The following is a 12,975-nucleotide window of genomic DNA, read 5'->3' on the forward strand; positions in this document are numbered from 1 at the left end:
TTAATTTAAAATAAAATGCGGAGGTGAAGGGGAGGGCGCGGGGAAAGGTGTGCTGGAAGTGAAAGAAGTGAAAGAATGGAGACGCCAGACATGCCGCTGCTCCACAACGGCACCGAGGAGGGTGCCGAGACCCACCTCGCCTCTCCGGGCTTCCGTACGTCGCTCCCGCAGTCTCCACCTTATTGTGGGTCCCGGCAGCGTTCTCCGGATCGGTGCGGGAAAACCCCGGAAAACGGTGCCCTAGACCCGGACAGCCGCACTGCCACCGTCGACACATTACAGCACCGAGGCCCGCCCGATAGGGGGCGCCCCAGCGCGGCGGGGTAGCTCGGCCACTGGCCCTGCCGCTCGACGGAAAACATGATCGCCTCGCCTTCCCTCACTTTGCCGGCCGGCGCAGCCCACTTTAGTCCACAGCCGCCACAAGCCGAATCGGGCCAGAAGGCAGCGGCCACTTTGGCCCGCAGCGCCGCCTCCGGACTTCCCCGCACCAGCACGGCCCTGCCAGCGCCCCTCCACACCCCCTCCTCCCCGCGCTGAGGGACAACTCCTCCGACCAATGGCAGAAGGGGTGGGCCCACCGCCCGTGAGAAACAGCCAACCACTCACCGAGAGGGGAGGAGACGGTCCTAGGAGGGGACATGGCCTGCTGGGTAGTGTAGTGTGGACCCTTCCCAGCCCTGCTGCTCCCCAGTCCGGGTCCGACTGTGACCCCGCCCCAAGACACCGGGGAGAGCGCTCTCTGCCCGCCCCGTCCCGTCCCATCCCTCCCCAGAGGAAAGGAAGAAGGGAATGAGCGGGTCGGCGCCAGTGTCGCCTCCTCGGCGACCGGGGGAGCTCCTGTCTCGGACTACCCGTTTTAAAACACACATCCAGTCCCCGCGCCTCTGCGTCCGTCCTGCTGGGGACAGCGGAGAGAAAAATGGAGTGATTTAAAAATTACGAGATAAAACCAATAAATGAGATAAATCTAATTAAACCGTCCCATTCCCGGTAAAGACACGGCAGGCTCGGAGTGCCTGGGGCGCGGAGCCGCGGCGTGGGACAGGGGCCACGGCCGCGGGAGCGGCGCCTTGCCTCAGCCGCCGGAATAAAAAAACAACCAAAAAAAAAACCACCAAACGAGAAGTGGATAAATCGGGATATATTCCTATTGGAAAATATATCTGGTGGAATCAAAGGAGATTACATCTCCTGATCGGCGGAGATTTATCCCAGTTCATATGGTTTTAATCTGCTTTCGCCTCGACCCTTTCACGAGCCGGGAAGGGGGAGGATACCTGGTGTACTCTTTAAATCCGCGGGTAAACCCTTGCCACCGAACGATTGCTGCAGATCCATCTCCGCCCCCGCTGCCATGCCCCCCACCTCTCTCCCCGGATTCCCCTTCACCCAGGACCGGCGCTGTGAAAGAAGCCCACTCGCCCCGCTCTGAGCCCCCCGAGCCCTCCGCGAAGCCAAGTCCTACTACTGCCAAGGCGCGGTACCGCGCTCCAGGGACCCTCTCGCCCCAGCTCCGCTCGCACAGCTGCCGCAACAGGTCCAACAGCGGGCCGGCATCGCCGCAGTCCCCGCCCCGACGGTGCTACCGGCCGCGCATCCCCGCGCTGCCGGCCCGGCCTGGAATGCGGCGTGGTACTTCCCCGCCGAAATTCAGCTGTTTTGTTTAGCAAAAGAAAAACTAACACCACACCCCGTCCCTATATTCCACTTCCAGTGATTTAGAGGAGGGAGGGGCAGGGGGCAGAGAGCAAGAGTAGGGGTGGCTGCGCAGAGGGGGAGCCGGGCTGCTAATATATCTTATTAAATATCTTTTTTTTTCCATATACTGATTGGTTTGCATTCCGGCGCTGCGCGGCTCCGCACGGTATTTAGCACAAGAAGAAAGTTGGAGCTGATCTTAAATGGCTCGGAGGTGACTGCAATCCAGGAGCCGGCGCACTTGAGCCTCTGAGCGCTGGGGAGGGCTGAGGGAAGCGCGGAGCCCTCCCGCTGGTTGGGCCCGGCCGCTGCAGCCCAGCGGGGTCCTGCCAGTCCTTCCACTGACAACACCCCGCGAAGGAGGAGCCTCGGCGGGCCGCGCAGAAGGCGTCAGGAGCTGCAATTTCCAACTTAGCATCTTGGCAGGACCCTTCGGAAAGCGAGAGCGAGGAGGAAGGGGGGGGGGGAAATAGCCCCCCCAGTGCAAGGGGGAGAGAAAGAAAGCGAGCAAGGAAAGGATTAAAAAAAAAGGGAAAAAAAAGAAAGAAAAAAAGAAAGAAAAAAATAAAAAAGAGGGGGAAGAGGGAGGGGTGAGAAAAAGGAGGAAGCGGTGCCAGGCTGCAGGCGAGCGCGGAGCAGCAGCCCCGGCGCAGAGCAAGGTGCCGCCGCTGCCCAGCTGGCGAGGGCGGAGAGGCGCCCGCGAAGCCCCGGCCGCAGCGGCCCCAGCCCGGCAGCGCGGCGGCTCCCTCCTGGCGCCTTGGGCTCCCGGGTATATGTGTGCGCCTGGCCATGTCGTATCCTCAGGGTTACTTGTATCAGCCGTCAGCGTCCTTGGCTCTCTACTCCTGCCCGGCGTACAGCACCAGCGTGATCTCCGGACCCAGGACCGATGAACTTGGGAGATCTTCTTCGGGCTCCGCTTTTTCCCCTTATGCCGGATCTACCGCGTTTACTGCCCCTTCCCCGGGTTACAACTCCCATCTCCAGTACGGCACCGACCCGGCCGCTGCCGCCGCCGCCGCCGCCTTCACTTCCTACGTGGTAAGAGCAGCACCGGGCAGCCGGCACCGCGCCGGGCACGGCAGCATCCCGCGGGAGCCTGCCACCCCTCCCGGGCCTCCTTTCTGTTCGTATTTTCTTTTTGAAATACTGGGGACAAAAGGGAGCGCGGCTCTTCGCCTCGCCGCCCAACTTTTCCCGCATCGCCGCCCCGTGCTGCCGCACACTGTTGCTGGCGGCAGCAGCGGGCAGGGCCGGGCGCGGGGGGAGCCGCTGAACGGCCTGGGCGAGACGGGGATAGGGCAGGCGGGGACCGAATTAATTCCCCTGTTTTTATTTCTTTTTATATATAAGGCAGCAATAGTAATTCCGCAACAATTATCTAGTTGTGAGTGAAAAGGGAATAAACCCCAAAGCGGCCAGAGAAATCCGGGTGATAAACCCGGGCAACTTCCCCCTGCACGGTGATAATTAGGCTGCTTAAATATTGCCGAGCTCTAATCCCATGACCGCGAGCTGCTCCGCGGGCACTGCGCGGGAAAGGCAGGGAAAGACCAGGGCACTGCGCTGCCGTGCGCGCCCGTGGGGCCGGCCTGGGGCCGGGGCATCCCGACAGAGCTGCGGCCGTCTCCAGTGGCCCCTCAATATCCCCCAAAACCTACAGAATTTTGCCCAACTTGTGCCCTCAATTTAGGGTCTACGCAGAGTTTCACAGTTCCTTTCCATTTTCTGTTCTTCCTTTTCTCTCTTTTTTTTTTTTTCTTTTTGGCTTCTTTCTTTTTGCTTCTCTTTTATCTTCTTTTCCTACTCTTCTCCCCTTTATTTTTTTGTCTCCTCCCGCCCCTGCCCTGGCAGAGGATCGACCCAACCCGGCCGACTGGGCCCGGCAGGTTGCCTACTACAATCGCAGCGTGGGGCGGAAGAGAAGGGTCCCATCACTGTTGTCCATCCCCACGCCGTTTTGCGCACTTGCTTTTCTGCGCCTTCATTTGGGAAGGAGGCGCAGCATTGCTGCAGGCGGCCGGTGACCTCCTGGGACCGAAGTCTTGCGGCCTTGGCGAGCCCTCAGGCGCTTGCACCCGTTCTCCCGGGAAGGAGCTGGGGAAATTCGGGCAGGGCCCGACGCCCGGGGAGAGGCGGCGGGCCGCGGGCAGGGGTTGCGGGCAGGCCCCAGCGCTGCCCTTGCCGTGTCATTGGCGCCCCGCGGCCGCCTGACCTCGCCCCCTCCGGGCCGCTCTCCCCTCTCTCTCCAGGGCTCGCCCTACGACCACACGCCGGGCATGGCCGGCTCCCTGGGGTACCACCCGTACGCGGCGCCGCTCGGCTCCTACCCCTACGGAGACCCCGCGTACCGCAAGAACGCGACGCGGGACGCCACAGCCACCCTCAAGGCCTGGCTCAACGAGCACCGGAAAAACCCCTACCCCACCAAGGGCGAGAAGATCATGTTGGCCATCATCACCAAAATGACCCTTACCCAGGTCTCCACCTGGTTTGCCAACGCGCGGCGGCGGCTCAAAAAGGAGAACAAAATGACCTGGACCCCGCGGAATCGCAGCGAGGACGAGGAAGAAGAGGAGAACATCGACCTGGAGAAAAATGACGAGGATGAGCCCCAGAAACTGGAGGAGAAGGGAGACCCCGGGACGCCGGACACAGGTAGAGAGCAGCGGATTCGGCCGGACGACCGCGCCTTCAGGTCTACCCTCGGCGTGGCCCGGTGCGGAGCGGCGGGGAGATGGCGGGACGGCCTAGCCCCCCAGGCGGGCAGCCGGGGCGGGAAGAGCCGGAGGGCAGCGCTGCGGGCCTGGCGACGGCGGGTCCGGACGGGGATGGCGCAGTGGGTGGGCGGGTTTGGGGATGCTAGGTGAACCCTCGAGCTGCCCCCCACCCCTCTTCTTATCCCCCACAGGAGCGACGGATTCTAAGGCAGCGTCGGGCTGCGAGCGTCTTCAGGAGTCCCCTGCCCCCCAGGAGGCCGAGGGCAGCCTCAGCGACTCGGATTGCAAAGAGCCAGCGGAGGAGCGGCTCGACGGGCCTCCCGGTCCCCCAAAGGCTTCCGGCTCTTCTCCGCTGGGACCGTGTCCGGTGGGCCGCGGGCCACCTCCAGCGGGCGGCGAGGAACCCCCGCCGTACCGCCCGCCCTCCGCTGCCGCTGGGCCACCGCACGCCACCGACCTGCACCCGCTGCTGCCTGCCCCCACTGGCGCCTCTGTCATCCACTCGCCGCAGCAAGCGGCCCTCGCCAAGCCCAAGCTCTGGTCGCTGGCCGAGATCGCCACCTCGGCGGACAAGGCAAAGGAGGCTGGCGGCGAAACGGCGCCCCCCGGGCCCGCCGTGCTAGGTGGCGGTGGCCCGTCGCGTTCGCCGCCGCGGCCGCGCTCGCCACCGGCGCAGTGCCCCTTCCCCAACGGGGCGGTCCTGCCGCGGCCTCTCTACTACACGGCGCCGTTCTATCCCGGCTACACGAACTACGGCTCCTTCGGGGCCCTGCACGGGCACCCCGCCAGTGGCCCCGCTGCCACCGCGCCCGGCGCCCACTTCAATGGATTAAACCAGACTGTCCTCAGCAGAGCCGAGAGCCTGACTAAAGACACTAAAATGATCAGGAGCCAGTCTCAAGTAGACCTTTGCAAAGACTCACCTTACGAACTGAAGAAAGGTATGTCCAACATTTAATATCGGCTTCTTTTCCCTACCCCCCCCCGGGACTGTGGTTTTGTTCTTTTATATTTTTTTTAATTTATTCAGAGAAATAATAAATTGCTTTGGCAGTTATTTTTCCACTACCAAAAGAAAAACAAAAACAAAGACCAGCTCCCCTCCCTCCCAGCACCTCCTTGAAAAGTTTATAGAGTCTATTTGAAATAGCTGGATGGAAACTGCCAGCAATCTCTTAACCAAGTAAACAGCAAGTGAGTGACACACTCTCCCTCACACACAAAGAAGAAAGATTTGTATGAAATCTTATTCTGTATATTTAATGTAGCTTTTTTTTTTTTGTATTTAAATTGATAATACAGTATCTTTGAAGTAAATTATAAAATCAAGACACCTGTACAGGCATTAATGTTGTTTTCGTAATATAAATATATACATTTCTGTGTCTTTTTCCGACTTGTTTCATAGTTTTAAAATATATATATACAAGTTTAATTTAATTTTTTATGGCTATTGTTTTTGTTTTTTTTTTTCCTTGGGTGTGAGCTAAACTATAATGCAAAAACAGAAAAAAAATAGGTTATACTTCATTAGATACAAAACTTGCAGCCGCCTTTGTAAAATGCAAATATTTAATTAAAAGAAATTTTTAACAGACCCCAAACACTTTTTTTTTTACTTCTTTTTTTTTTTTCAACAAGCAGATCTATGCGTAGCGGCGGAATAAAACACACGTATTAAACGAATGGCGGGGCTCGGTTTCGGACCCTGCAGTAGCACCTGAAGCCTTTTTCAAAGTGACTGGCGGTTAAGAAAAGATCGGGTTCCGGCGGCGAGAGCCGCCTGCGGGACCGGGGCGAGGCGAGAGGCATGCGGCAGCGGCACCGGGCCATGGCCGGGCGCGGGAAGGACGCTGCTTCCGGAGGGAAAGGCTTAAATCAGGCCACGCACAAAAGCACTTGTTAGAAACACCAAATTGTAGCGCAGTCCCATCTTTTAACCTAATTACTTCCAATCAGTGTCGTGTCTTATGCAAAGCAATCAGCTGGTGAACTTCGCTAATGAGTTCGATTTTCTGCCAGATTTAGCCCGCGTCGCTGCCGCAGAGGCGCCGCAGCGGTGTCCGGGGACAGGCACTAACGGATAAAAGGCTCTGGGTACGGCGCGGGGCGCTTCTGTCTCGACCCTCTTCCCCCTCTCCCCACACGCGGCGTTCTGCACGCCTGCCCTCGGCCTATGGGCCAGCCGCGCGGCCCCGCGCAGGGCCGGCCGCGGGCGCGGTGCTTCCCGGCGCCGGCAGGTAGGTGTCACACTCGGCCCGGGTTTGGCTCCCGCCGCCCGCTCGCCGGTGCGAGAGCCCCTCAGGGCTGCCGCTCCCCATGCAGCACAGCGCCCGCCACTCCACGACGGGTGGCAGACTGCGGTGGCCGTCGGGGCTGGGTGCGGGCCACGGGGGTGCTCCCGGCCACTGGAGCGCACCTGGAGCCCTCTCGGCGCGTTTCCGCCGCTCCGCATCCCGAGCCGCGAGAAGAGCTGGTTCCCTCACCGGTGCTGTGTTCCCAGACAGCATCCGTCCCAGAACCTCGACCCTAAGCCAGTCCCACCTGCGCGGTGACCCCAGCAGCCCGGGTCCCCCCCAAACAAGTAATGGCAAGAACCTACTCCAGCACCTCGATCCGGGGCCGTTTTTTACCCGGTTCAAATAGAGTTTTGCCGGTGTCAGTTATATGCAAGCCTATCACTGCTGTTAATGTGACAGGAATGTCACTGGAACCGCTGGAGCTGGTGCTGAGACACCCCTCCGCTCTGCCTGAGCTTTTTGCTTTACGAGCCAGATAATTATTTTGTAATCTCTTCAATTTTGTCAGAGCCATTTATTAGCTGTAACAGGTATTCATGTATTCACCTTTTACGGGATTTAAAATAGTAGTTTGTGTTTTAAAGATGCAGTCCACATTCTTTTGGTTTGTCTACTTGTAGATAATCTAGTTTAAAATCAAAATTATTTCAAGCTGAATGTGTCAAAGGTCAAATATTCCTGGGATATACTATGTTATTTTGTCACTTTATAAATTATAAATGGATTTTTAAAAAACGCTCGAATTCCTCGGTTGGATCTTTCATTTCCAGTCGGGGACACCTTCTGAAGGTGGGTTTTTCGCGCAGCAGTCAGCTTTGTTGAACTCACGTTTCAAACGGGAGGAAGTTGGACGGTGAGGGGCAGGGGCAGAGCTGGGCCGTGTAGGAGCAGACCCGAGCAGCTTAAAGGCAAACGGCCGCGGGCAGGCTCCAGCCCGAGTCCGGCACCTTCAACTCGCGGCAAGAGTCGCCTGTGGCTCAACTCCCAAGCGCCCACCCTTCACTACAGGGCTCTGAAAGAACCCCTCCGGAGCACGCTCGGGAGACAACAGGTCCCACACTGGAACGACTGTCTCAAAATAAATAGATCGAATTATTAATCTAGCTATAAATACTATATTTTAAATTGTCCCTCTAGTTTTCCCCGGCTGATCTTCCTATCACTGAAAAAGCTATTTTGCAAAGCAGCTTAGGAGCTTCCCTCCGTACTCTTATAATCTGGGCTATTTTGAATAGGTCTATCAGTGGTCTCAATATGCTTTTCGTTTGATGTATAAATTCCTAAGGGAATTAACCGTTTCCTTTAGGTTGCAGACCGCCGCCTATTTTAAACCGTAACTATTATTGTAGCCCCACCGATTTCATACAACAATTTTGTCCTTTACCCTTTCCCCCTACCGCGGAAGATGTAATGTACAGGCTGTCTTTAAAATAAGCACGATTTCCCTGGATTGTTTTTTCTAACCCGTCGAGGAGGAGGCGGCATCATCCGCCTTTTTTTGCCTCTAACATGTTAATTTGTTGTTTAAAAAAAAATTAGGATATCTTAAAAATAACGTCTGCTGTCAATTAAAAGTGCCATAAGCTACTCAGGAGCAGACTCAGGAGGGGCTGGGAGCGACGCTTCACACTGGGAGCGAATCCATACTGGGGCGCTGGGCAGCGCAGCGCGACCGCCGCTTCCGCGAAGCTCCTGGAAGAGAAGGGCTTCGCGGTGCTGTGAAGCTGTGTGGGGGCAGGCGAGGGGGAAAGAGCAGGGCTGGCGGCAGGGCTTTGAGGGCTGCGCTCCCACCAGCGCGCCTGGGAGCAGGTGCTTGCCCACAGGCGCAGGTGGGAAGGGCCCAGCCTCTGCAGGGCTGCGGAAAGCAGTTCACTCCTTTCCGCTCCTCTCCGGCTCCCAACGCAGGGCGGCAGCCCCCGCCGTCTGATGCGGCCCCTGTGGGGGGGCCGTGACCCATTCGCTGCCCGTCCCGACGGTGTGGGTTGAGAGGCGCAGGTGACAGCAGGATGCGGTGCATGGGGCACCCTCGCCCGCAGATGACTGTCCAGCAACACCCCCCGCCCCCCCCCCCTCCCAAAACCCGCTCCGCAGCCGAGGAGCGCGTTGTCCCGGCTGTCCCCACGTGTGCGACCTCAGGAACGCCTCGGTCTCAAGGCCGCGCCGGCAGAGTCCTGGAGGGTCGTGGCAGAAAGCTGCAGCCCGACGGGTGGAGAGCGCAGTTCCCGGCAGGCAGCCGTGGCGCCGGCTTCCCTTCACGCCCCGCCAAGTCAAGCACCCTCTCCCCGGGGAAATCTCCCGAAGAGCACCGGAGTCGGCCATGCCGGTCCCGGTGGGCCCATCATCTCCTCGGCGCACCCTGGAGGACAAGACCCCGGGCGGGGCCAGCAGGTCGGGTCTGCAGCAAACCGTCCCATCCACGGCAAATTTCGCTCCCGTCCTGAAGGAACGGAAAGGGCTGAGGGGTGCGCTTTGCAGCCAGCAGAGCCCCCGAGCTCTGTCGGGGTGATGGGACTCCCCTGTACTTCTAGCTCCGCTTCTCGATCGCGAAGACCGAGGGCGGGAGAGACGGAGAACCTGGTGTAGCCCGCAGCCCTGCTGCTTCCTCTTTCACGCTTAAAACCAAAACAAATCCTAATTTAGACCCTCACCACCCCGAACCATGTTTACATCCCCCCCGCTGCTCTCCCCGCGAGTGTTGCTTTTCCAATTGTCCCGATTAACCTACGGGGATCCCGCGCTGCGCGGAGCCTTCGCGGCGGCCAGGACGGCGCGCCCGCCTCTAATTGGCTTATTGTGCTTCTCCCCCCACACCCGGTAAGAGGATCTGAACAGCATCTTGTAGTGCCTGTAAACTCCTTGAAAGCCCCTGCACCAAAAGAACACGGAAAATCACACCGGGAGCAAGCTGAAAGGAGGCGACGGAAAGCATCACTGGGGTTTGCAGTAGGGAAAAGTGCCGGAACTTAAAGCCGAAGATAATAAAAAACCAAAAAAACCAAACCAAACCCCACAAACCTCGGCACCTTGGCCCGGCCTGGCCCACGCACAAGCACCAGTCCTCAGCAGCGGGGGTGCCGCAGCCGGCGATGCGGTGCGCCCGACTCCGCGGCCACCGCCCGCCCCAGCAGCAGCGCCGTGCCCCGGGCTCGGGGCAGCCTCGGAGCGGCACGGAAGTGCCAGGGGAGTCCTCCCCCCCGTTCCCCTCTTTCTGTGACCTGCCTAGATTATTAGTAAGGACATCTGTGGCTGGCAAGGGAACAAGTGTTACCAAAACCAAAACCGGCTGTTTTTCCAAATGAGCAATATGTTAATTCCTCGTTCCCCCCTCTGGTTTCTTTAAAGCCTGGCACAAATACATCAATAGCGGAGAATAAGGAGCCTTTGCAAAGAACAAGTGGCAGTTTTGAATTTACCTTTTGTGTGCGCCTCAGATGCAATCTTGAGGCATTTTTTCCCCACTCTCTCCCACAGAAAAAGAGTGTTAATCTGCCCTATCTGGGGACCCAAAAGGATTGGAGTGGAGTAGATATTCACTGGAATCACATAGGGGAATAAGGGTCTTGCTTTATTGAATCATCAAATCCCAGGAATGAAGCTCTTAATTAATTATGGGTGCTAAAAATTCAGGCCAGCTGTTTCTTTTTACTTGGCTCTGTCAGAGAAAGACAAAGTCTACATCGAGATCTTCTAAGGCGCATTCAGCATAAATCAGCGCCCTCGGCAGCGCTCCCGGGCCCGGTAAGGCCCTGCGGTGACAGATGGCGCATTGTCCCCGCATTCCTCCACCGCGGTTCCGCGGGTGCGGAAGCTGCGGCCCGGCCCAGGAACCTTTCTCTGACAGGGCACGGGCTTGCTCGAGGCCGGCGAGGTGCCGGCCCTGCCCGATGAGGCGGACTCTACCGCGGGTACTGAGCTTCTCTTGCCCCACAGCGCTCCGCAGGAGCCCCCAGGCCTAACGCCTCCTCAGCTCTACCCACTGAAGCCAGCACCTTCGGTGCTACCTTGACGGGAGCGGATTCGACGGGATATGGGTACCCTCATATGTAGCTGCTTCTGCTTCTCTGTCAAAAGCACAAATGTTTTCTCTGCGCGGCCGCGGAGGCGTGCGGTCCTCCGGGGCTGCTTCCTTCGTGGGGCTGCAGGCAGTGGATGCCGCAGACGGCGGAGACCCGCGCACGAGGTGCGGCCCCATGGCCCAGACAGGCCATTCGGCCATCTGCCCCAGATCCCTCTTTTTGTTTCATACCCCTTACTCAACGGGAGCCCCTCCTGTTATTTTCACGGCTGATTTGCAGGGACACTAGCGGTAGGCCGGGGTCCTTCCCAGCTCCTCGAGTTTCCCCTTGCACGTTTGCTAGCAGTAGAACATCAGCCAGTTGACTCCTGTGGGGCCAAACGCGGCGGGCGGCCAGAGGGGGGATCCCAGCAGCTCCCCGGGGTCCTGCCCCGCTGGGCCGGGGCTCCGCCGCTGGGCGCTGCCAGCATCCTCAGACAGAAATTTCTTCACCTCCAACTACCAGAAAATAAATGTCCTCCGCACGGCGTTACTCATCTGTTATAATTAGAGCATGTGCGAACTCGCAGCGTGCTGGGAGCCCGACTCGGCCTGCTGCAGGCACTTGTGCAATAACCACCTCTGCCGCGGCGGTGCTGTGCGTCCATCCCGGCCAGAGGCTGCATCCTGCCCGCGGCTGGCGGACAGGGCTGCCTTGTGCCGGGACCGCATCGCCCCTGTGGCCGGGGCGAGGGGTCTTGGTCCAAAAAACTATTTTCCAGCGAAGCTGTCTTTTATTTGCTCTAAGCAAACCACAGACCTCTCCACGCTCATGCCTGATGGATGCAAATGTAAATGTGCACTTATTTAATTGGATCAGGTCCCAAGATAAAAGAGATAAACGGCTCCCAGTTTGCCAAGTTATTTTCAGAGGCATGCAGTGATGTGTGGAGGGAAAGTTAATGAAGGGGAGAAGAGACACACTGTACTTAAAATACCTCGGGTCTAGACCTGGGGAGGGGGAAGCCTCGGACTTCGGAGCGGCGGGCAGCACTGGGTTCTGCGTCCCGGACCCGGGAGGGCTCCCGGCTCGGCGGAGACGCGAGGAACCGCCAGGTACGGCTTCACCTGAGCCCCGGCGGGGCGGAGGGTGCTGCGCCGTACGAGGCAGTTAATGCCCCCCTTCCCTTCGCCAAACTGTTCTTCGTTACCGCAATTTCCCCTTGTTCCTCCCCGTGTTCTACATCCGTATGCATGAGGCATTAACAGACGGTTATTGATACAAACATAGTTTTTGTTGCTAAAGGCCTTCCAAAACAAATTCTCCGGCTGAATGCCAATGTATGCATGTTGGCTGGTGACAGCTGATTAGTGAAATGATTTACGGCCAAGTTAAAAAAAATGATACCGTCAAAGTCAGCAATTTGAAAAAAAGATAAGACAGCACAGCCTCAAGGCTCCCCACTGTAAAGCCACCCAACGAACCTAAACCTACACTACAAATACCTGAAAGAGTCAAGGAATCAATTGGTCGCAGATTAAATACAGTCCCTATTCTGACTCGCCCTGGTAATCTACAGCTCCCCATAGCAGCAGTCCTCCCATTTATGGCTCCAGTCTCACCTGCAGCAGGGCCCGCTCCTGCCCTGTCACCCCACCGGCCTCCTGGCAGCCCTGCCACCAGAGGCTTAGGCCTCCTTTTTGTTTCAAGACTTTTTCTCTCATTAATTGATTAAAAAAATCCCCCTTTCCCTCATTTCTCTGTAGCTCCTCTTCATAAAGAAAGCTTTTGCTCTGCAATAAAGTAAGAGACTTTGATCCCAGATCATCCTCTTAGGCCTTCCAGCTGAAATCAGTGGAGAAACTATGTGGAGTTATTGTTCGCACTTGCTGCACTTCTGATTCAGAAAGGGCTGATTTATTAGCTTGTCAAGGGAAGCATTGTTCAGGAAGGCAATCAAAAAGCACTTACCTAGCTAAACTAAAATTACTGCCTTTTCAGTGGCTAATTTGTATAACTCCCATGGAGGAACTTGGGAAGTGTTTGATGAGGCATAAAATGATGATTAATGAATTTATTGGCCTGCTGCTCATCAAATAGGAGTAGTATATCTTTCCTCTATTGGGCATTGGGTCTAATGCTACATGTCTGTGTAAAGCAAGTCCAATATGATCTCCTTTTTAGCCCCCTTTTAACCCTCATGACCTGAAGAATATCTCCATGTAACAGAGGCAACATCAGGGGACTGCAGAGACAAAG

The 12,975-nt window shown here is 57.4% G+C and overlaps 1 protein-coding gene across 2 annotated transcripts; it reads left to right on the forward strand.

Moving 5' to 3' along the window:
• The first annotated feature begins 2,303 nt into the window (after nt 1–2,303).
• IRX5 (iroquois homeobox 5) lies at nt 2,304–7,304 on the forward strand. 2 transcript variants are annotated; one of them, XM_064160405.1, is made up of 4 exons: nt 2,304–2,742; nt 3,954–4,359; nt 4,613–5,362; nt 6,066–7,304. In XM_064160405.1, the coding sequence occupies exons 1-4, from the start codon at nt 2,491–2,493 to the stop codon at nt 6,086–6,088; spliced, it is 1,431 nt and encodes a 476-aa protein (XP_064016475.1). In that variant the 5' UTR covers nt 2,304–2,490; the 3' UTR covers nt 6,089–7,304. The 2 variants fall into 2 exon arrangements, with proteins under 2 accessions (XP_064016475.1, XP_064016474.1); XM_064160404.1 differs by lacking the exon at nt 6,066–7,304 and having other exon boundaries at nt 2,389–2,742; nt 4,613–5,507.
• Nucleotides 7,305–12,975: the final 5,671 nt, after the last annotated feature.

Source organism: Pogoniulus pusillus, chromosome 20, assembly GCF_015220805.1.
Source record: "Pogoniulus pusillus isolate bPogPus1 chromosome 20, bPogPus1.pri, whole genome shotgun sequence".
In the NCBI taxonomy this organism is placed as follows: domain Eukaryota; kingdom Metazoa; phylum Chordata; class Aves; order Piciformes; family Lybiidae; genus Pogoniulus; species Pogoniulus pusillus.